At 37.0% G+C, this 23,642-nt stretch overlaps 1 protein-coding gene across 1 annotated transcript in view; it reads left to right on the top strand.

The window, feature by feature from the left end:
* The window catches only part of LAMA2 (laminin subunit alpha 2), a 350,257-nt gene that overhangs the window by 285,253 nt on the left and 41,362 nt on the right, over window positions 1–23,642 (top strand). The window contains exons 46-52 of the mRNA XM_070931786.1: window positions 4,176–4,319; window positions 5,576–5,709; window positions 8,053–8,212; window positions 15,167–15,291; window positions 16,640–16,802; window positions 19,772–19,916; window positions 22,198–22,339. Of these exons, the coding sequence (XP_070787887.1) occupies window positions 4,176–4,319; window positions 5,576–5,709; window positions 8,053–8,212; window positions 15,167–15,291; window positions 16,640–16,802; window positions 19,772–19,916; window positions 22,198–22,339 (1,013 nt within the window). The remainder of the gene's footprint in view (window positions 1–4,175; window positions 4,320–5,575; window positions 5,710–8,052; window positions 8,213–15,166; window positions 15,292–16,639; window positions 16,803–19,771; window positions 19,917–22,197; window positions 22,340–23,642) is intronic.

The following is a 23,642-nucleotide window of genomic DNA, read 5'->3' as shown; positions in this document are numbered from 1 at the left end:
AGTAATAGTAGTAGTAGTGTAGTAGTAGTAGTAGTAATAGTAGTAATAGTAATAGTAGTTTTGCCTATATCTGTTACTGTCTGAAATACTTTATTCTGGACCAGAAGTCTCTGAGTCATCTTCAGGGGCAATTCCAAGTACAACATGTTAGAGTAGTCGAAACAAGAGATGACCAAAGCATGAATCATCATAAGTAGAAGATTCTGCTCCAGAAAGGGTTGTACTATAAAACATAAGTTGGAGCTGCTCATTGTGCAGGAACAGGGAATGTAGGAGGAGCCACAAATTACAGGTAATCCTTGACTTACAACAGTTTGTTTAGTGATCATTCAAAGTTACAACGGCACTGAAAAAAAGTGACTTATGACCGTTTTTTACAGTAACAGCCTTTGATGCATCTCCATGATCAGAATTCAGATGCTTGGCAACTGGTGCATATTTATGACGGTTGCTGTGTCCCAAGCAGGGTTGAAATCCAGGAGGTTCTGACAGGTTCTGGAAAACCGCTAGCGGAAATTTTGAGCAGCTCAGAGAACCGGTAGCGGAAAGTTTGAGCTGGCAAATACCACCTCTGGCTGGCTCCAGAGTGGGGAGGGAATGGAGATTTTGCAGTATCCTTCCCCTGCCACACCCACCAAGCCACACCATGCTCACCAAGCCACGCCCACAGAACCAGTAATAAAAAAAATTGGATTTCACCATTGGTCCCAAGGTCATGTGATCACCTTTTGCAACCTTCTCACAAGAAAGTCAAGGGGGAAGCCAGATTCACTTAACAACTAGGTTACTGACTTATCAACTGCAGTGATTCACTCAATAAGTGAGGCAAGAAAGGTCATAAAATGGTGCAAAACTCACGTAAGAAATGTCTCACTTAACAACATAAATTTTGGGCTCAATTGTGATCCTAAGTCAAGGACTACCTGTATAAACTAGCTCAGTCCATGGAAACATGAGTGTTCAATCAAAGAGTGATCACTTCTTATGATCCAAAGGCTGTAGTATGCTTTTCTGAGTTCTTCTAAAATCCTGCTAGTGCCATTAGTAGTGGTAGTATATAACCACCTTGTCTTCTCTAAGGCTCTTTTTTTTCTATTAGGACGTTTTTCCAGGCTTTAAGATCTTCTCCAACAACTCTTTCCTTTGTATTATGTGTCTGAAATATTTAAGCTTTAGCATCATTATTAATGTTTCCAATAACAAGTCTGATTTTACTTCCCGTAGCACTGAATTATTTGTTGTCTTTGCAACCCAAGGCATTCTTAACTGTTTTCTCCAGGTCCATATATCAAAAGCATTAAATTTTCTTCATTCAGCATTTTTTAGGATCCAACTTTCTCAGCCATTCGTTAAAACAGGGAAACCATTTCTTTTATAATATGAACATTTCTTGTACTATCTTGTACTAACATTTCTTGTACTATCTCTTGTACTATATTTTATCTACGCCTCTCATCCAAGTAGAAGTTATCTCTTTATTCCATTCTTTATTATGGTCACTATCACTATGAATTTTTGAGCCTATGAAAATAAAAGGTTTTTTTACTATTACCTTGCCTTCTTCTATGCTTGGGTGCGTTGAGTTGGCATTATCTGTTGATTTAATCTTAATTGTTCTGCATGAGGTTTTGTTTTGGTTTTATGTTTTTATGTTTTATTTTTTGTTATTTGTTATTTGTTATTTGTATGGAACAGTCTGCAAACTAGCTTTTGCCTTCCCTTCTTTTAAATTCAAAAAGACATTTTTTAAAATCTTCTAGTTATCACTGTGGTATCATCAACATAGCTGAGGATTTTATGTTTCTCCCATTTGTATTGATTCTAATCTGTATTTCTTCTAGTGAAATATTTTTCGTTGTATATTTGACATATATTTAATTGCTCTGTATCAGGGGTCGGTTCTAAAAATTTTTACTACCGGTTCTGTGTGCGTGGCTTATTTTGTGGGTATGGCTTGATGGTCATGTGACAATTCTTTAGGATTTAGCAGAGGTACTGGTCTACCAGGCTTTTAACTGCTTACAGAGCTATACTGATCTACTCATTTGTTTTTGGAGGCACCGGTCTACTCATTTGTTTTTGGAGGCACCGGTCTACCCAATTATTTTTGCAGGCACCGGTCTACCCATTTATTTTCTTTTAACACTGATCAGCTGTAGGGCGGCCCTTTGAAGTCCCACGGCAAGAGTTTAAACAGGTTTTTTCCCTCTAGCTGATCAGTTGGGACTCAGGAGGCAGCAATAGATTGGGGGTGGGGCCAAATGAAAGGTAAGAATAATGCAGGGGGGGCGGGGGGCAGAACCGGTTCAGTGACATCATATCGTCACCGCTACCGGCTCGGCGGAACCGGGAGGAACCCACCACTGCTCTGTATCCTATTAACATTATTGCTTGTAGTTGTTATATAAATTCTTCAACGAATAGACGAGATGGCCTAGTATGACCATATTTGAAAGGTATCTGCTATTTCTTGTGGTCCACCCTATCAAAAATCTGGACTGCAAAATTTTGAGACGTGAACTTTATATTTTTTTTGGCTATTGGGATGTAAATGGGTCTCCTCCAGTTCCTTGGATTCCAGGGTGTTTGTCTTACCTGATTATAAACTGCAAATGATTTTCTAGAGCCCATTTAACTTCTCTTTTCAAAATGTCTGGTAGTACAGTGATGAAACCTTGCTTATCAGTAATTTATTCTTCCATATATTTGTGCTGTTTCTTCATTGAATCTTTATTCCCAAATCTTTGATTTCTTTATATCTTATTATGCTTATTTTTGTATAAAAGCTTCACTTGCCTCCTCAATTTTCCTAAATAAATATCTTGTTTCCCCTTTCAAATTATATTCTTAATGTATTTGCATTGCTAATGTTATATGACTCCTCGTCTCTTCTTGCTTTTGTCTTGAATTCACTGTTTAGTTGGACCGATGTTCAGTTTTGACATAGCTGATCTGGCCACATCCACTATGCCTTGGTTCATAGTCCTGGCAGACCAGTGGTATACCTATCTTTGTAACATTGCCCTGATTGTGAATGTGCCTTTGGTGAAATACTGGAGTGGGTTGCCATTTTCTTCTCTGAGGGATCATACAGTATTTAGTCTATTCCAGCGGTGGGTTCTACTTACCTTTACTACCAGTTCACAATGGGAACTGTGTACACGTTTCTGCACATGCACAGATCGTCAATTATGACATCTGGCCAGGTGGGCAGAGCCTCCCGCCGCTTTTACTACCAGTTCTAAAGAACCAGACAGAATCGGGAGCAACCCACCACTGGTCTGTTCCCTTGTCTATTACTTGTCCATCATAGATGGATCTTCTGGAAGTATACAGTCCCTACAGTGTAGCTCATAGCATCACTGTGATATGCAAATACTTTCACTGCTGCAAAGTTGTAATCCATTACAATTTTTGAGTATATTTGCACAACCTTTCATCAGAATTATAAATACATCTTTTTTATAATCCTAGAATTATCTATTTTCAAATTATGAAATCTGCTATAGCATGTACATTTGCCTGGTTAGTGTGGTGTTCTTTCAGAGTTTCAGATAATAAACTTTAGCAATCAAATGGAATGTTCAACTTCCTTGTTTGTTTTGGGAAAGTAATTCTGTAAACTCAATAAAGCAAATCGACTGGTTCTTTATTGAGTCTTTTTTTACATGTAGAAATGCCATTGTTTTTAAAAATAATGATAATAATATTACAGTAAGCACTAAGTGAACTCTTAGTGACTATAGATAATTAGTTTTAAAAATTAAAAGATCCTATGGGACGCATCTAACAACACTTGACAATAGAAGCACAATATACGAAAGGCTTTCATAACGCAGACCCAAAACAATAGGAAATAATTTATTTAAAATAATATGGTATATGTACAAGTCTCAAATATAGTAGCTCATACATTTGACTTCATTAAGCAGTTTACTTGTGAATTATTCAGCAACTGAGTTGTCAAAACGGGACTTTATACATTGTTAGATATTCTGGTGTGGTAAACTACTGGATTGTGACGTCCTTAGAGAATACTACATAAAACTGCTAGTACTTTATATTCTAAAGCCAGATCTCTAGAAAATTCATATCAATTTATTTTCATGAGTGGTACTGAAAATATTAAAAATGGATCTCTTTCTTTTTCTTTTGCCTTTAATTGCTAATTGAAGATTAAAGTATCCGTGGCTTCAGGAGGAAACTGTATTCGAACATACAGACCAGAAATTAAAAAAGGATTGTACAACACTGTTATTCTCAACGTAAAGACAACTGTTCCTGATAATCTACTTTTTTATCTTGGAAGTAATAGATACGTAAGTCCGCATTAGGGTTTTTTTTTTTTAATGTTACCATCTGATTGTATATTGATATTAATTCTGGCAATATACTGTAACTGGAGCACCATCTGATATTCATAGAGCTACCTATCATTACTGTTGCCATTTCCCATAAATCACTTCATCGTGTTTACATTTTCCCAAGGGACAGCAAAAGCAAGTATTGTTATTACCAGAACCCCTTGGCTCAAATTAGTGCACTGTCACCGCTTGTGTAGGAAACTGGTCAGTAATGTTCCTATTGCTGAATCCTTAACTAGGCTCAGTTAATCTAATATGGGGTGCCTTCCTGGGAGTAAGTCACCAATGATAAAATTGATATGGATAGGACCCGGACCAGTTTTATTTTACTTCAACAGTGATAAATATTTTTTTTAAAATGCTGGTATTTCTAGCATCAGCTATGCAATAATAAAAATAATTTGAAAGAAGAAGCGGGGGTAGGGGGAGAAGAGAATCATATGACACTTGTTAGGAGGACCTAGAAACCCCATCCAAATGGAGAGATACTCCAAAGAAACTAAATGCACAGGGAAGACAAATAAAGATCAAAAGAACTTCCAGTAGAAAATGTAATTTGTAAAGTTTTAAGGAAATAATACAACTGATGGATTAATTAACTTTATAAAAACTGGGTCAAAAAAAATTAAAATAGTTTTCTTTTGTTTCTAAAGCCTGAAAAACTGATTCAAAAAGAACTTTCAGCCAAAAAAAACCCCACATTCATATTATATACTATTGTAAAATCAGTAAAATAAATTAAAAATAAAATATGTGCGAAGTATCCCTGGGAAGCATATATAATTACACAAAGGTATGAAATTATGATAAAGAGAACTGGAGGTTATTGAATCTCCTGTTTCTATAATGTTTCCTCTTTGTGTTACCTATCTTTTTAAAAAAACAGATTTAAATATTTTTGAATATGTAAATTATACAGGATATTATGGATTATGCAAGACAGTAATTGATAGCCATTACTAATGGGAAAGATAATGTTTTATTCATAAATATTACATATACAACATGATAAACAAATATTTTCAGGAAAAAAATTACATTAAAAATAATTATCCCTTCGTGGTAGTATATAGTTCATTGCACTTAATTGCTTCCTTTTCAATGTTTTACTAAATAACACTTTACATTATTTTACCAGATTGTCTCAGAGGTAGTAAACACTATTATTATGCTATGTTCATTTTGTTTAAAATATCCTTTCCTCATTTTAGACTGACTTCTTGGCCATAGAAATGCGTAAAGGAAAAGTGGATTTCTTATGGGACGTGGGATCTGGGGTTGGGCGTGCTGACTATCCGGATCTCACAATTGATGATGGAGTTTGGTACCGAATTGAAGCATCAAGGCAAGTTCCTAAGATCTTCCATACTAATTGTATCACTGTCAAATGGTGATTCCATGCTCCAGATTCCAAAAGAGCCTAGTAAAAAGATAACATTTTCAAAATGGCATCACACTCATGCAAATATTCCAGGTCAGTGCCTGGAATATACTATCTGACTCTGTGGTTTCATCCCAAACCCCCCAAAATTTTAACCTAAGACTGTCTACTGTTGACCTCACCCCATTCCTAAGAGGTCTGTAAGGGGCATGCATAAGAGAACCAGTGTGCTTACCGTCCCTGTCCTAATGTTTCCTCTACTTGTATCTATTTTATGTATTCAATTCATGCTTATGATTATATAAATTACCTAATACAGTCTTAACAAATAAATAAATAAAATAAAATAAAAATTCTTTTGAAAGTAGTTCTTCTGGGATCCATCCTATTGCATTTTTAGAATCTAATACAATGTAATGCACGATCAAATATAAAATTTGAAAATAAAGCAATTTCAAGGATCCTTCTCAGAGTGCAGTCAATAGTTATGACCATGTGGGAAGGAAAAAAAGACCCCAGGTGAGATGTCTCTGTGATACCTGCTGCCTACCTTTCTCCCTTTTGTCTTCAGGGATCCTGCCAAAATATAGCCTTACTAAGTGGAGAAGCTTCTGCCAGTGCTTTTGCAATATTGAGAATGTTGTATTAGCTTTTAATTTATTTATTTTTGTATGCACTGTTTTTGATTTTTTTTAAAAAAAAAAAGTTGTTGTATGAGTGGACAAGCAGAATATAAACCTTATAAATACAAGAAATATTTTAAAAGCCTTACTGACCTTTTAGATTAGACATCAGAATATGTATATCTTTCTTTAGTGGCATATTATTGTCCAAATGAATTAAGCAGTGACCCGTCTTACTTACCTATTATTTTGCCAATGTGGCTGTGACAAAAGTACTTTGTGAATAAAACTAATTGGGATGGTATGTTTCTCCTATTCATTAGGAAATGGACCTAGGAATAGCAACATTTGAGTAACATGGGTTGTGGGAGCAATCCCTAAGTTGCAATCTTCTGAAGGATTTGTCTTCAGATCATTTCAAGTTTCCCCCATCTACCATTCCTATCAGATTTTGTTGCAGCTTTGTGTGTGCATGTGTTTGCAGTGCTCATGAGAACTGAGGAATAGAACAAAATCATGGCAGGCAGGTCTGTGAATACCTGCAATTTTGGAATAGTGGTCTCAGGCAAGAGACTAAGGCAGGAGTCTCAGGCAAGACTCACAGCCTTTTCCAATAGATCAGCTCTTCACATTACTAACTTTTATAGGAGCCTTGAGACCATATCAGAAAAAATCCTGCTTCTAAGTCATTCTTTGATATTAGGGTTTGAATCCTAATCCCTTTGATTGAAGATTGAGCCCTTTCAAATGTGTGTTTTGATCTGCATGTTGATTAAACTATGTCATTTGACATGTTCCAATGGAATGGTTCTTGTTCTGTTGGAAACTCAAAACTGAAGTACTTTTGTCTCGGTCTGTTGAAGTGCCATTCATGATCTGGCTTATTATACCGCCATAATAAATCCATTGAACTTATTCAGAGTGCAAAAGCATGTCTGTCATGAAAAGAACAGACAAAGGAATAAACAAATGAAGAGTTGAGCCTTGGAAGTCTGGCGTGCTTCAGATTCAAAAGTGGGCATAGGGGAGCATTGAGGAAGTGCAAAGAAAGAAAAAGATGAATATGCCTGTTCATAAAATATAAAATGTTTTTGATGCATAAACTCATTGGAGTCTATAGAATAAATTGATGTTTATTATTTTTCAGTAGTTTTTATTTTCTGAGGCGGCATCTGCTCCAAATAAAGGAATTGTAATCTTTATCTTTTAAAAATAGCTGCATTTTAGATTTAGAGATGAAAAACCCTGCAAACTGTAGAAGCTAATATAAATAAAGAAATTGTCCTCTCCATTTGTATGGCGTGGACTTTCAGGCAAGAGGTGTGGTGGCTTGAAATTGCAGTCCACAGAATTCTGTGTTTCCATAGTGGAATTTTTCTTCTCAGATTAAAATAATAACTCTCATAACTTCTTGCCACTGGGATTACATGTTATCAGGCAGTTGTGTTTTAACCTAGTCAGTAGGAATCCATTCCTGTTGGCTTACTCTTCACGTGAAGTCTTGCCCTAACCATCAGAATCCGTAGTGTATCCTAATAATTTAAAACTTGAATACAGAAATCCACAAAATGTCATCTTGCATATGTAAATATCTTCATAGGTTGGAGAGAATGCTTGTATTTATATGAAGGTGAATGTTAGTTGATGAGTAGTGAAATTCACCCCCATGTTTTTCCTCTTACAGGACTGGAAGAAATGGCACAATTTCAGTACAGGCATTAGACGGTCCCAAAGCTACCATCATTCCAAGCATTTTCAGTGGAATTTCTCCACCTGGTTACACGATTTTAGATGTGGATGCAAATGCCATGCTATTTGTTGGAGGTTTAACTGAGAAAATAAAGGTAATGTGTGACTCTCCGCTTAACTGGTCAATGTAACCATATATGCTTTTCTTTGTTTTATTTGAAGTATTTGCTTGAGAGGGAACAGTTTTAATTCCCTGTCTTCTGTGGAATTTCAGATAGTTGTGCAGGAAGTGGCTTCTAGACTGCAATCTAATTAATTGCTAATAAAATAAATGTCACAATAATGACAGTACTTAGATCTGCATTACCTACTCTTATTTTCATATGTACCCAAGTAGTGTCAGCAACTATTATCCCATTAAAATCTTCTGAACTTTTCACAAAATTGTGCCTACCTATGGCGCAATAAAAGACACAGGTTCCCTTAATGTGCCACCAGCAAATACAACAATGACCTGTATTACACTGGATACAAAGCACATTTCCCACTTTAGATACAATTATTTATTTATGGACTTTTATTGCAGCTGAAAATATCCACAGAATGGTTCCAATATTAATTGGAATTTGACACATTTTACAAAGCTATATAATCATGAAAGGCTCAAATAACACTATATTAATACTAACCCATAGAAAATCAGAGCCTAAAGCATCTTTGCTGTTGGATGGGGTTGCACTGCCACAAACACACCCTGTGCATAATCTGGGTTTTTTTCTAAATTCTTAACTTTTGCTGTGGTGATGCAGACTTCTGCTGTAGAATGCAGTATTGCCTGACCAGCTCAAGGTTGACTCAGCCTTCCATCCTTCTGAGATCAGTAAAATGAGGATTCAGATTATCAGGAGCAATATGCTGTTTCTAAACATCTCAGAGAGTGCTGTAAAGCACTATGGAGCAGTACAGTCTTCTAAGTGCTATTGCTGTTGCTAAAGCACAATAGGAACTACTTCCAAATCCCAGACTGAGGCTATATTACTAATTGAAATGAGGTTTTTCTCTCAGACCCCTGTTCAGAACCATAATATAAGAACAAGTAGAAACTGGAATTCAGCAGTGTTAAACACTAATGTCATTTATAACCGACATCAGTCAGAATTCACAACCAAATTTGCATATTCAATATGACATAGGCACTAGGAAAGATTTGACTTGGTAGCTAATTTACTCTAATCATTAGCTCCTCCTAGGCTAATTAGAAAATGAGAGACTCATGAGTTCTCTTCTGGTTTTATTTGTACCTGACCATTGGAAAATGGCTTTGGGCCTTCAGATGATTTGCTTGAAATCATATTATTTAACCTTCTTTTACAGTGAGGCATTGTGGGTGAAATTGCTGCAACTTCCAGTGTCTTAATCAAGTGAAATATATGTGCCTATGTGTATTCCTATGAAACTCACTGGCCATTTTTCTCAGACACAATATCAGGTCAGCAGGCAAGCATCAGAAGCAGCACAAATGAAGCTAGAAAGAAAGGACTGGGAGGGAGGGAAGGAGGAAACTGCTGGAGATGTGTGTAAATATCTCTGATCTTTGGTCAGTAGTTGAATGGCCAGGATAGAGGGAATATAGCTATTGAGCCCCTGTCATGGTCTGACCATTCTCTTCTGAGGCTGGACTTTCCGACCGCTGCACCCCACTGCAGGGAGGTGGAACCGATTAGGTGGTTCCGCCCCAGGCGCCTGATGGATCCAGAGAGATTCCAGAGGGAGCTTGGGCCATTTTCTGAGGCTTTGGCTCACAACTCGACTGAAGATCTGGTGGCCGCCTGAGATAGGACTGCTGCCGGGGCTTTGGATCGGGTCGTGCCTTTGCAGCCTCTGACCCGGCACCGCACCTGCCCAGCTCCTTGGTTCACCAAGGAGCTGAGGGAGATGAAGCGCCGGAAAAGACACCTAGAGAGTGGTTGCAGGGCCAGTCGTTCCGAATCCGATCGAACACTAATTAGGTCTTATATTAAGACCTATTTAGTGGCGATAAAAGCGGCAAAGTGTGATTACTTTTCCGCTCTTATTGCATCGGCAGATAATCGCCCAGCCGCCTTGTTTAGAGTGACCCGCTCCCTCCTACATCAGGGAGCGCAGGAGGACCCCTTGCAAGGGCAGGCTGAGGATTTTGCACAGTATCTGCACGATAAAATCACTCAGATTCGGGAAGGCCTGGACTCTGACTGGGTAGATTCTGGCGGGGTGGCTGAGGCGGGTCTTGAGAATGTTATCTGGGATGACTGTGACTCCTGAGGACGTGGCCAGGATTCTGGGGAGGTTAAATGCAACCACATGTTTACCCGTGTCCCTCCTGGCTGGTACTGGCTACCCAGGAGGTCACGCAAAGCTGGCTCCAGAGGATTATAAATGCTTCTTTGGGGGAGGGTTTCCTGCCGCCTGCCTTGAAAGAGGTGATGGTGAGGCCCCTCCTTAAGAAGCCTTCTCTGGACCCGGCTGTTATGGCTAACTACCGTCCTGTCTCCAACCTTCACTTTATTGCGAAGGTTGTTGAGAGTGTGGTTGCGCAACAGCTCCCACAGTACCTGGATGAAACTGTCTATCTAGACCCATGCCAGTCCGGCTTCAGGCCTGGGTACAGCATGGAAACGGCATTGGTCGCGTTGGTTGATGATCTCTGGAGGGCTCGGGACAGGGATTGCTCCTCTGTTCTGGTCCTATTAGATCTCTCAGCGGCTTTTGATACCATCGATCATGGTATCATGCTGCACCGGCTGGAGGGATTGGGGGTGGGAGGCACCGTGTTGCGGTGGTTCTCCTCCTATCTCTCCAACTGGTCACAGTCTGTGTTGGCAGGGGGGCAGAGGTCGACCTCGAGGCGCCTTGTCTGTGGGGTGCCACAAGGGTCGTCCTCTCGCCACTCCTGTTCAACATTTATGTGAAGCCGCTGGGTGAGATCATCCGTGGATTTGGGGAGCGATGCCATCTCTACGCTGATGACACTCAGCTATACATCTCCACCCAAACCACCCCAATGATGCCCTTGAAGTGATGTCCCAGTGTCTGGAGGCCATGCGGGTCTGGATGGGGAGGAACAGGCTTCAACTCAACCCTTCCAAGACCGAGTGGCTGTGGATGCCGGCATCCCGATATAGCCAGCTACTGCCATCGCTGGCTATTGGGGGCGAGTCATTGACCCCCACAGAGGGGGCTCGCAACTTGGGCGTCCTCCTGGTTTTTTAATTGTATACCTAGGGGTTTTAAATTGGGAGGGTAATTTATTTTTAATTATCTTAACTTTTATATTGCATGTTATTTTAATTTTCAGCTGTTCACCGCCCTGAGTCCCTTCGGGGAGAAGGGTGGGATATAAATCTAATAAAATAAATAAATAATAAATAAATAAATAAATATGAAGGGCCGTCTCACCTCCAGTATCCTCTTGAGTGCTCAAAGTTTGAAGTTCTGATTACATCATCTGAAAAAAATGAAGGGCCCAAAATGATCACATTAGCTTCCATGATAGGATGGGCAACATCAGTCCCACTAGGTAGTCCAGACCAGAAAATCAACTCCACATTAAGAGATCTACACTTGTTTGAGATACGCTATAATAACAGAGACTTGCAAGTCTTCAATATATTGTACATTCCCTCCTCCTTACACTCCAGTGAATCAGGGAAGCATTTGCCTATATTGCTTCTAAATATTATTTTCCACCCCAGGACTTTCCAAGCATTCTTCTGCCCTCGGTCTAGGCAGCAGATTTTGCATATTTCTGTCCAAGTCATCTCCCTTTTTCTCTACAGACTAAATGGATCTTCTCAGTCTGTTACAGTGCCTTAACCACCACATTTTGAAATCCATATAGTCATATTTTCACTGAACAAGGACCACTGGTTGAAGGGTATCAACATAAAGTTTCCTCCCTCCCTCCCTCCATATAAAAAAAGAGAAGTGGTAAAAACCAGATATTTGATTGTTGAATCCTATCCTATTGTCCAAATAGAATAAGGTTACACAAAGTACACAGCTGAACTCATACCTGCAATAGATTCTGAAGTAAAATTCCTGATAAGTACTTCATTTTGCATGGCCCTACAGAGACACCAGTGGTGGGTTGCTACCAGTTCGCCCCGGTTGGGGGGAGCCAGTAGAGTTAGGGTTAGGATTAGGGTCCCTAACTCACGTGGACGTCATCAAATCGCTTTGCACATGCGCAGAAACTTCTGTGCATGTGCAGAAGTGGTGCACGTGCGAGCGAACCAGTAGCAAAGGTAAGTGAAACCCACCCCTGAGAGACACCCATATGATAAAATGAGCCTTTAAAACCTGCTTCAATCTTCCAAACAGCTCTGGCTGCATCTAATCAATCAGATTTGTAAAATAAACTGTAATTTATTCTGAAACCAGCTAGACAGATTCTGGGCTTGAAACACTCTTTAGCATATGAATGAAAAGAATTACAGATTTTATTTAACCCTAAAACAAGATTAAGTTTTGCAAAGACCTCAGTTTCCCATCTTCTATTTAAATGCTGTTTCCATAATGGATACATTCATTAAGTTCATTTATAATTACATATACATTTTTTTTTATAAACCTTGTACTGGGATGGATAGATGGATGGATTGACAGATCCAGCTTGGATCCTAAATTCTTTTTTAAATCCAATTTGGCTTCACTCCTCTTAAATCATTTATTATTATTATTATTATTATTATTATTATTATTATTATTATTATTATTACTACTACTACTACTACTACTACTATTGGCATCTGCTTCAATCTCAAGTAATTTTCTATATGCTTTGTTAACTCTTTCTTCTCATCTGATACTTTTCCAGTAGTTTAAATCCTAGTGTTTTCTAGCCTACCTTAGTGCTATAAATAGATGCATAATCCACAGATAATTTCATTCATGTATTTTAATATTATATATGCATACACTTTGAATAAGTGTTATCATTTGAGTTAAAAGGATGCATAAATTTGTGGGAAAATACCTTCAGAAATTATACCGTGGTTTTGGGATTCTTAATTACATATTTAATTCATTCATTATTCTATTTAGAGATCCCGCAACCCCAAAATACTCTGGGTAGTTCCCACCATAAAAACAAAATAACAAATATACAATCAAAGTAGAACATAAAATAGTAAACGGGGGGGGGGGGTTAATTAGCAATAACAACTATATATACATAGGAAGAATTCCAACCAACCTAGTCCATTAATTTATTTATATAATGCCTTGAAGAAGAATGTCCATTATGGCCATGGCAGTTCAGATTAATGTTAATTATGGGTAGGTGATAAGGGACCTTTCCAGGTAGTTGCTAGGAGCCAATGCTAACTCAAAAGAAATCAAACAAAAACAGTAATAAAATCAACAAGAGGTACCTATCTTAGGACTTTGGGAAGGACTCGCTATGTGGATAGAAATGCCAAATTCAGTCTAAACATCTGTCTAATGTGTGACCAACAGTTACAACCATACTTACCCTTTTCTCTTTAAGAGCCCAACATGGTAGATTGGTTTAACATTCAAAAAATACTTCCTTTTCTGAACTTGCTTCTCTCATCCGCTTTTTCTTTTTAGAAGTTCTTTTCAATGTGAGTTGATTATATTGTAATGCCAAGTTTGCCATATTCACAGTGAATTTGGAAGTTTTTCAGATTTCATGCCATGCCTGAAAGTCAAGTTTCTGTTCTCCAGATGTTCATATATTAATATTTTAAATATTCATAATTCCTCATGAAAAGTACCAGGTGCTTATATGTCTCAAATTGCTAAATATCTGGAAGTAAAATGATATTGATGAAATGAGACATAAAAGATAATTAGGTACTTTTGAAAAGGACAACTTCCGATGAGAACAATTCTCTTTCAGCAATTCAGCAATTACAACAAAGTGTTCTTCAAACTGCTGTGTTTGTGTGCTTATACTGCTAACTTGTGATAATTATGATTCTACAAAACCAAAATTAAAAGGCTATCTAAAAAAGAAAACTAAGACTCATCCTAATATCCCTAAAGCATCCTCTTGCTGAGTGATCTTAAGGTTTTTTTAAAAAACAAAAAGACCTTTAGTTATTTGATGAACTAAAAAAAAGCAAAGCAAAAATTTTAAAATGTTATATTAGAACTTCTCATACATGAACATATTTTTACCCAAGTGTTTCAGTGAAACTCTTATATTTCTTTATAATTATCACTTATCTACATCAGTAATCATCTGTATCAGTAGGCAATTTGTTCATAAAGGTTGTGGGTGAAAGGAAGGCCCAAGAAATTTTATACAGGTAGCCCTCGAGTTAACAACAGTTCTGTAAACTTTCTGCATCTGTAAGCTCTCTTCCATTCAACACCATGAGAGATGAATCAGGTTTTTAAGGTCCTCAGGAATGCCAGCAGGGTGGAAGCCACCTGGATCTCAGGGATAACTTCATTCCAGAAGGCAGGTGCTGTGACACAGAAGGGATGTTTCTCTGTCCATGTCAATCATTTTTGTCTTAATAGCTTCTACTTTTTTTTTTTTTTTTTTTTTTGCCTTTTGGTACTGTCCATGGGATTTTTATGGCAAAGATACTGGAGAGGGTTGCCATTTCCTTCTCCAATGGATCACCTTTTGTCAGATCTCTCTGCTATGACCTGTCTGTCTTGGGTAGCCCTGTGTGGCATTGCTCATAGCTTCATTGAGTTACGCTGGCCAATACTTTGGCTACCTAATGAGAAGGAAGGACTCACTGGAGAAGAGCCTAATGCTGGGAAAGATTGAGGGCAAAAGAAGAAGGGGACGACAGAGAATGAGGTGGCTGGATGGAGTCACTGAAGCAGTAGGTGTGAGCTTAAATGGACTCCAGAGAATGGTAGAGGACAGGAAGGCATGGAGGAACATTGTTGATGGGATTGCAATGGGTCAGACACGACTTCTCAACTAACAACAACAAGCTTCTACTTCTGATGAAAATTAGGCAGTGTATGGGAACAAACCTCAAAAGACAGGCTATGGACAAATACCAGCTTTTGTTACAAATTGTAATATAGTCTATTAATAAAGGATTCAATATTTAGCCGGCGTACTTTCTATTTTCCAGAAATCTGATGCTGTGAGAGTCACTACGTTCACAGGATGCATGGGAGAAACCTATTTAGACAGCAAACCAATAGGACTATGGAATTTCAGAGACATTGAAGGCGAGTGTAAAGGCTGTGCTGTCAGGTAAGATTTTCCCCCATAATATTGTTTATTGTAATTATTTTTTTAAAAAACATGCTAATGTTTTTAACCTAAATGATCCACTTAAATTATTGATTATATTCTAATTTTTGTCAAACATTACAGTATAATTTTGACCATTATCATAATGAAAATGGATAACTAGTTCATTAATCACGTCTTTGAATATATCAAATATAAGATGGTAATGTGACTGCAAGAATTTAAAGTCCGTCCTTCCTTCCTTCCTCCCTCCCTCCCTCCTTCCCTCTTTCTTTCTTTCTTTCTTTCTTTCTTTCTTTCTTTCTTTCTTTTTTTCTTTCTTTCTTTCTTTTAGCTAAGGATCTCGCAATTTTTGTTCTAAATTGGTACTTCTTTTTATATAGAAATGACACTTTGAAAGGCCATAATTTGGTTTCTTTAGCATAAGGATCATCCTTTTGAAACCCCAATCATTATTAAAACCTCTCTGAAAAATGAAAATTGTATGGCATAGGTCACAATATTCACCATCCCCTTCCCAATATATATACATGGTAAATCAATGACTGAAAATATATAGGAACTAAACATTTACGTGCACACAAAGTTAATCTTTGCATGTCTAAGGGCATTTCTTCAGTTATATGCATATATATAAAACAAATAGACACTGCAGAAACAGTATCAATACATGAAGATATTAGAATGGTGGTATTTGCATCGTAACATCATGCAAATTATGCTGGTACCTAATGACTGCATGACAGATCTTGCAAATATATGTCATTTGTGTGATGACATTATAACATATATGTCTACATTTATCATCTTGTAAATGTCAGTATGTGGATGCAAATATAACATATATAATTTGTATATCAACAAGGACTCATACTATAAATGAACTGTGTGAAATGTTGATTCAGAGCTTTGTATTTCTATTTCATTTAGCTATCGGATTCCCTGAATGCAGGAAATTAAATTGCATTTCTTCAAATCAATAAATTGATAGGTTTTTGATTCATACACTTGATATACTACATTAAATTAAATTGATGATTGAATAAAATTTACTTGCTAAAATTATTCAGTGCATGTTATGAGATTGTTAGATTACCTAACATTTTATTCAAATCATCTATACCAATCAATTTGAATGAATGATATTGCACTGATTAATTAATGATGAATTGTTTGTTTAAAAATAAAAATATTTTTTAAAAAAATATCTGAATGATTCAGATAGACTCATCTTTGTCTCAATAATTCTAACTGAAATGATGATTTTAATCAGCTGTTAGGTGACTTACAAACTTCTGATATCTAACAGTTTTCAAATTTGATTATTTTGTGTTTCTTCACACCACAGCCCCCAGGTGGCAGATGGTGAGGGAACTGTTCAGTTTGATGGAGAAGGTTATGCTACTGTGAGCCGTCCCATAAGATGGAACCCCAATATCTCCATGGTCATGTTCAAATTCAAGACATTTTCTTCTACTGCTCTCCTGATGTATCTTGCTACTCTAGACTTGGTAAAACTATGCTTCTTAGACTTGTGTTGTTAACGTTATGGCAACTGCAAGTTCCTATAAAGAGAACTTAAATATATGTCAGTTCCCCTGTGGATGATTTTTACAATGAACACTGTGGGTTTTATAACTGTTTCTAGATAAAGTAAGATAATTTATGAGGATTTAATACAACAGCTTGTATAATACTAACAGTATAATACAGATCATTAATATGACTGTTCTTATTATTCCTAATGTCACTTTTAAGTTGCATTGCCAAAGAATCACTTGTAATATATACAGTAGATGCCAGCATTTCCTTATCAGTTACAGATGGGCATTATGTAATGTAAACATTCACTGGAATTTTTTTTTTTTAAAAAAAAAATTTGATTTATATGCCGCCCTTCTCCGGAGACTCAGGGCGGCTTACAATGCGTTAAGCAATAGCCTTCATTCTTTTGTATATTTTATACAAAGTCAGCTTATTGCCCCCACAAACTGGGTCCTCATTTCACCTACCTTAGAAAGGATGGAAGGCTGAGTCAACCTTGAATTTTATCTACTTATTTTAACAATGACTTTGGTGGTGTTAGGTAACATAAAGGTAAAGGTAAAGGTTCCCCTCGCACATATGTGCTAGTCGTTCCCGACTCTAGGGGGTGGTGCTCATCTCCGTTTCAAAGCCGAAGAGCCAGCACTGTCCGAAGATATCTCCGTGGTCATATGGCCAGCATGACCAAAGACGCATGGACACTGTTACCTTCACACCAAAGGTGGTCCCTATTTTTCTACTTGCATTTTTTACGTGCTTTTGAACTGCTAGGTTGGCAGAAGCTGGGACAAGTAACAGGAGCTCACCAGTTATGCGGCACTAGGGATTTGAACCGCTGAACTGCTGACCTTTCAATCGACAAGCTCAGTGTCTTAGCCAGTGAGCCACCGCGTCCCTAGGTTAGAAACATAGGGGGCGGTATTTTCTTTTAACAGCAAATACTACTTGAGAAACACTGTTTCAGGACAGATTCATAACCATAGATTTCAGTATATCCCTGCACCCTTAATATTCAAAATGTGACACACATATCTATCAATGGAGTGATTGGCACTTTTTCTTCTTTTTTCAGTGAGGGTTGTCTTTCCCAGAAGCAATGCATTTAGATGGAGATATGTTAGGGATTGGTGAACCAAAGCGAAAACTGAGTGTGGTTGCTCATGTTTTTATTTTTCTCTGGTACCCCTTCTTTGATTTTCTGATACCCTCTTCTCCAAGTAGCAGACTGACTGTAGTAGATTTTAGCAAGATTTAAATTCGTGGCTTGAAGAAGATTAAATTAAATTGTGAGTTGCCTGTGACATTTACTATGCTGGTTTTCAATTTACAAAAATGTTTAGTGTATATGAAACTTGCATAGAATGAGGTGTTCTTGTAAATATTGATCCCTCCAACCAATCTACTTTCTCTTTGCCACAAAAGCTACTTGAAATCTTATATATTAAAATATATATTCCTGCAAAAGTCCAGGTTATGAAATGTAAAAATATTTAGATAGATGGCTAAAATCAAGCTTCTTTTAAGTAAGAATTGGTACATTATACATTTGTAATTATTTTTTTAGCTTTATGGATAAATACTAAATTTGCAGTATTTGTTCATACAGCTTAATTTTTCTAAATCAATATATATATAAAAGATGGCAAGCAGTCCATATAAGACTATAGATATGTCCCAAAGAATCACCTTTACTGAGCTAGAGAAGCTAGACATGAATTCTCTTCTTTTTTTTCCTCATTTTTTGGGGGGAAGATGCTGGGATTTTTTTGCTGTGTGGGACATTACTACTGAAGTTATCCCATAATTCCTTAATGAAACATGTCTGGATGAAAATTCATCATGGGTTTATTATCTCTAAAAGTTTGTTTCTTCTAGGAATAAGATCTAGACTCTAACTGCCTCCATTAAGTTAAGGCATCCTTAGATTGATTCCGGGCATCCATACTGTTGCCTCTGCAGGGTCATAGAGTGGCTTGCCACTGACCTCTGATCTTTTCCGGAATCTCTAAAGCTGAGGGATTCCAGAGTTGACCCTGCTAAACTTCTAAAATAACCAAGGTCATCTGCATGCTCCCATCTAACAAGGCACTTGAACACTGCAGTCAGATTTTGTTCGTCATTATTCATTATTATTGTCAACTTGCAAAGCTTTCAAGTTGCCATGAGCAGGAGGGAGGGAGAACTGAAGTGAATTCCATACATTCTTTCTGACCGCAATCAGAAGGAGGGTGTTAGGTTTCACAGCCAGCCAAAGTGGTTAATTGGAGAATGTGATTTATGACATGGCCAGAGAGGAGGGGAGAGACAGGGTCATAGGGGAACGTAAATCTACGTAGGATCAGTCCTAACTGCATCCGAGTATTGCCGGAATGTTGCTCCTAATAAATGAATATATTTCCTTTGAAGTTTGGATCATGGCTCATGAATTAATTAGGGCATCTTTCGGAAACTTGACAATTATATTTTCTTGAAATGAACATCATACTTTCATATAAGTGATATTGGGATGTAAATGTGATCGAAACACAATAATTCATTTTTATATTACTGCATTTCCTTACTTGGAACTATAAAATGTGTCTCTCTTTGTCTGTGCAGTGCGCACACACAGAGATTATCTTTTTCCAATAAAAACAGTAATTTGAAGTCTTGTACAGAGAGGTATTTATCTTTCAGATTGGAAGAAATTGTTCCTACTGTTTGCACAATGGGTTCCTTAAATGAATCTAAATGACCATTTCTTTTTTGAACCATATAAACTTTTTTAAAAGGGGAGATTGGGGGCAAGCAAATCTTGCATAAATGGTTGAGGACTGGAGATAATGGAAGGAACAGTCACTTCAATCTAAGATGGATAGATAAAAATAAGAAGTGGGATTTACAGTATCATGCAATTGCTAAATCAACATTTGTAATTTATGCTTCTCACTAACAGAAGGATTTCATGAGCATAGAACTCAGTGATGGGCATATTAAAGTCAGCTATGATCTAGGCTCGGGAACAGCCTCAGTTGTCGGCAACCAGAGCCACAACGATGGGAAATGGAAATCATTCACCTTGTCAAGAATTCTCAAACAAGGTGAGTTCTTGCAGGGATAACAGAAGCATCCTAATTATCTTATCCAACACGGCTAACCACCTAATCACAGAGAAGATGATGTATAAAATTGTAGGTTTAAAAAGTTGTAGAAGAAAATGATTTGGCAACTTCTTTTGCTTTCAATTATAGATGGCTCAGGTTAGTTGTGACTGATTGCAGTGTCAAATGGGTCCCTTATGATTTTGTTTTGAATGAGGTAGCTTAATTTTCTAGGCATAATTCTACCTCGCAGCTACCTAAATTACACTCAGAAATGTATTCCAAGTGAAAAATGTATTTTTCATGCAGTGCCCCGATGTTTTTTTAAAGTTCATAAAACAAATCTACGCTATTTCTTTTGAGTGGAAGTCAGTTTTACATTTTATGGTGTCTTTCATATTTTGCATTTCTTAAAATGACTTTAAAAAGCACTGAGTTAATTGCTGCTGGTGTTATCTTTTTGCTCATAATGCAAACTAGTTTCATTTTGCTAACTGCCACCAACTCTTGTATTGCTGGAAGAAAAAGCTTCCTTTAGATAGAAAGGATATCTTAAATGTATATTGTAACTATACTTGCTACTGAATTCCACCTAATATTTCAGAGAAAATGTAGGAATTCAAGCAAACTGAACAGAATTTCCATATGATGAATGAACATTTTCAAAAGACTTTCACACACTGCTGTGTAATAGAAGAAAAATATGATTCTTTTCCATCTTTTCCATCTATTAATATTGTTTGCTAAGACCTGGAATCAGGGATTTTTTAACAAATTAAAACTTTCCTAGTTTTATCTCTAAATTAAGACTGAATTTATAAAACCATAGAACAACTCCAATTAATCACATTTATTCTGAGAAATAAAGCCAAGTTAATTGTTTTCTGAAGCACCTCTTTATGTTCATATGTCTTCACTATTCTGCGCTATCTTTATATATATCATGTTTCTTCAGATAAATGTTTCAATACATTTTTTTCATGATATTGGGCTACACGTAAAGTGTTGCAGGAATTTCCCCTATGTGTTTCATCTAGGGGACCTCTGAGTTCCCTTCCAACTGTATAATTCTATGATCTTTTGCAACTAAAATCCTCAAATCGCTAGAGCAGATTTCAAGGACAGAAGGAGAGAGAAAGAAAATTCCATCCATCAGTTCAAATGGCGGATCATTATCTAAATCTAAATAGATTTACCACCCACCCCATTCTACCTAGAAATGGCAAATCATGTGACATTAAAAATGTATTAAAATAACATTTAAAAGGACACGAAATCAGGAATAGGAAGGTATGGAGGCATTCAATTGCAAATCCCCTGCTATTAAATGGAGTTGGATGGTCTGTAGAGAGTGAGTGAGCACTTATTTCTAAGAAAACAGCAGTGGGTGGAGTGTGTTAGAAATGCCATATGTACAAGCAAGTCCTCCACTCATCATAATCTTGATCAATTTGGAGGGGGCTTTTTGCATGTTTTATTTGTAGCTGAAGTTAACATATCATTAAACACAAAGGAATTCTGAGGATGAAATAAAATTGCTATAAATTGTATATTTAATTATTAAAAACCTTCAGGCACTGCCTTCTTTTCTCTTATACTTTTATTTCTCTGCTTGTTTGCTTTTATCTTTGCAAAGTGCTCTACTTTAATATTCTTGTCTTTTTGGGATTAGACCATATCTTGGTATGAATTTGTAAGGATGTGCTTCCATTTCCAGCTGGTTTCCAAGAAATAAAATCAGTGGGGGGAGCTGGATTCACATAATGACTATGTGATTCGCTTAACAACTGCAACGATTCGCTTAACTGTGGCAAAAAAAAGTCATAAAATCACAGGCCCAGCTCATTTAACAACAACCTTACTTAGCAGCAAAAATTGTGATCTCAATCCTAGTCATAGGTCAGGGATTATCTGTATATTGAAAATACATGAGCCGAGGTGGCGCAGTGGTTAGAGTGCAGTACTTCAGCTGACTGCTAGTTCAGTAGATCAGCGGATCTCACTGGCTCAAGGTTGACTCAGCATTCCATCCTTCCGAGGTGGGTAAAATGAGGACCCAGATTGTTGGGGGCAATATGCTATTTAGTATACTGTCTTTGGTATAAGCCCCCCAGAGTCCTCAGAGAGTGGGCGGCATAGAAATATGACTAATAAAATAATAAAAATAAATACAGTTAAATGGTACAAATCACAAGTACAATTTGGATAAAGAGAGGAGAAATATTTGAAATATTTCCAGCTATACACCCTCACATTAACATTTTTCTTTGTATTTCCCCAGCGAATATATCAATTGTAGACATAGATTCTAACAATGAAGAAATCATACCGGCGGTTTCTCCAGGAAAGCATTTTGGTCTCAATCTGAAAGCTGATGAGCCCATTTATTTTGGTGGATTGCCATCACTGAGAAGAAACCTAAGGTACTGTGATTTAAAATACAGATGATTATAAAGATTCAATAGCAAAATCTGCCTCATTCACTGAACAAGACTTTATTTCCCAGTACATTAAGAGAAATCTACAAAATGATAAGATATAGTCTCCCTAGCACTAGGTTCCATTCCTGGCAACTACATGGATCCATCTGTATAGTTTCCAGGTCAATATGGGAGTGATTTGCTATTGCCTTCTACACACTTTTAATTAGGGAATCATAGGCTCCTTTTATTTATAAAGGATCAGGCTTTTCAACAGGGAGGATGAGAGTTTTTGAGATGTCTATAAAGACAGTCATATAGATACTTTGCCCCCTCCTTTTTCTTGTTACTGCCTCCATCCTTTCTAACTTTTGCATCTTTCAAATAAAATTAACAACTGGAATAATAGTCTACTTAACTCTGTAAAAGTGTGCTTTTCTTTTTTTTTTTTAAACACCTTAATAGCTACATAATTGATATTCTGCTGAATATATCCCAGTAGTGAATAAAAAATCCATTTTAGGTTTTCCATAATTCATAACGGCTTATGCAATAGAGAAAATAATATTTCAAATGCATCTTTTTACTTATTTATACACCCATACACAAAAATAATACACACACAGACACCCATACACATATATACATGCACATACACACACCACACAAAACACTTGTTTTTGAGGTTACAAACATGGTAGAGAATAAGCTTTACCAGTGTGTCCTGATTTGACCTTCATCGTTTTAAAAATAATGAGGGGTACCTTCCATAGCCCTATAAAGTTCCTCTCTGTTGTCTTTAGTTGACACTTTGCATGCTTAGCTTGGATTGTCCCCATATTTTGTTTAAATATTGAACAAGCATGCAGGTTCCTAAATTGTTGGTGCCCTCTCCCGCCTGCCTGCACTCCCACACAGTGAGGACTTAAGAGAGAGAAGGAATCTCCAGGCTCACCTTTCAGTAGAGGCATTTATTAGTTTATTTTGCTTCCTTATATTGTAGAATAGAATAGAATAGAATAGAATAGAATAGAATAGAATAGAATGGAATGGAATGGAATGGAATGGAATGGAATGGAATGGAATGGAACGGAACGGAACGGAACGGAACAGAATTCTTTATTGGCCAAGTGTGATTGAACACACAAGGAATTTGCCTTTGATGTATATGCTCTCAGTGTACATAAGGAGAATAAAAAACATGCATCAAGAATAAAAAGATAACAACACTTAGTGATAGTCAAGTTACTAATAAGCTATCAAATCGTACTAAGAAACAAATAAAAACAATATAATTGAAAGATAC

The sequence above is a fragment of the Pituophis catenifer genome, unplaced genomic scaffold (genome assembly GCF_029215685.1).
Source record: "Pituophis catenifer annectens isolate HBS135680 unplaced genomic scaffold, rPitCat1.0.hap2 SCAF_1, whole genome shotgun sequence".
NCBI lineage: Eukaryota > Metazoa > Chordata > Lepidosauria > Squamata > Colubridae > Pituophis > Pituophis catenifer.
This window is presented reverse-complemented; position numbering and strand designations above follow the sequence as displayed.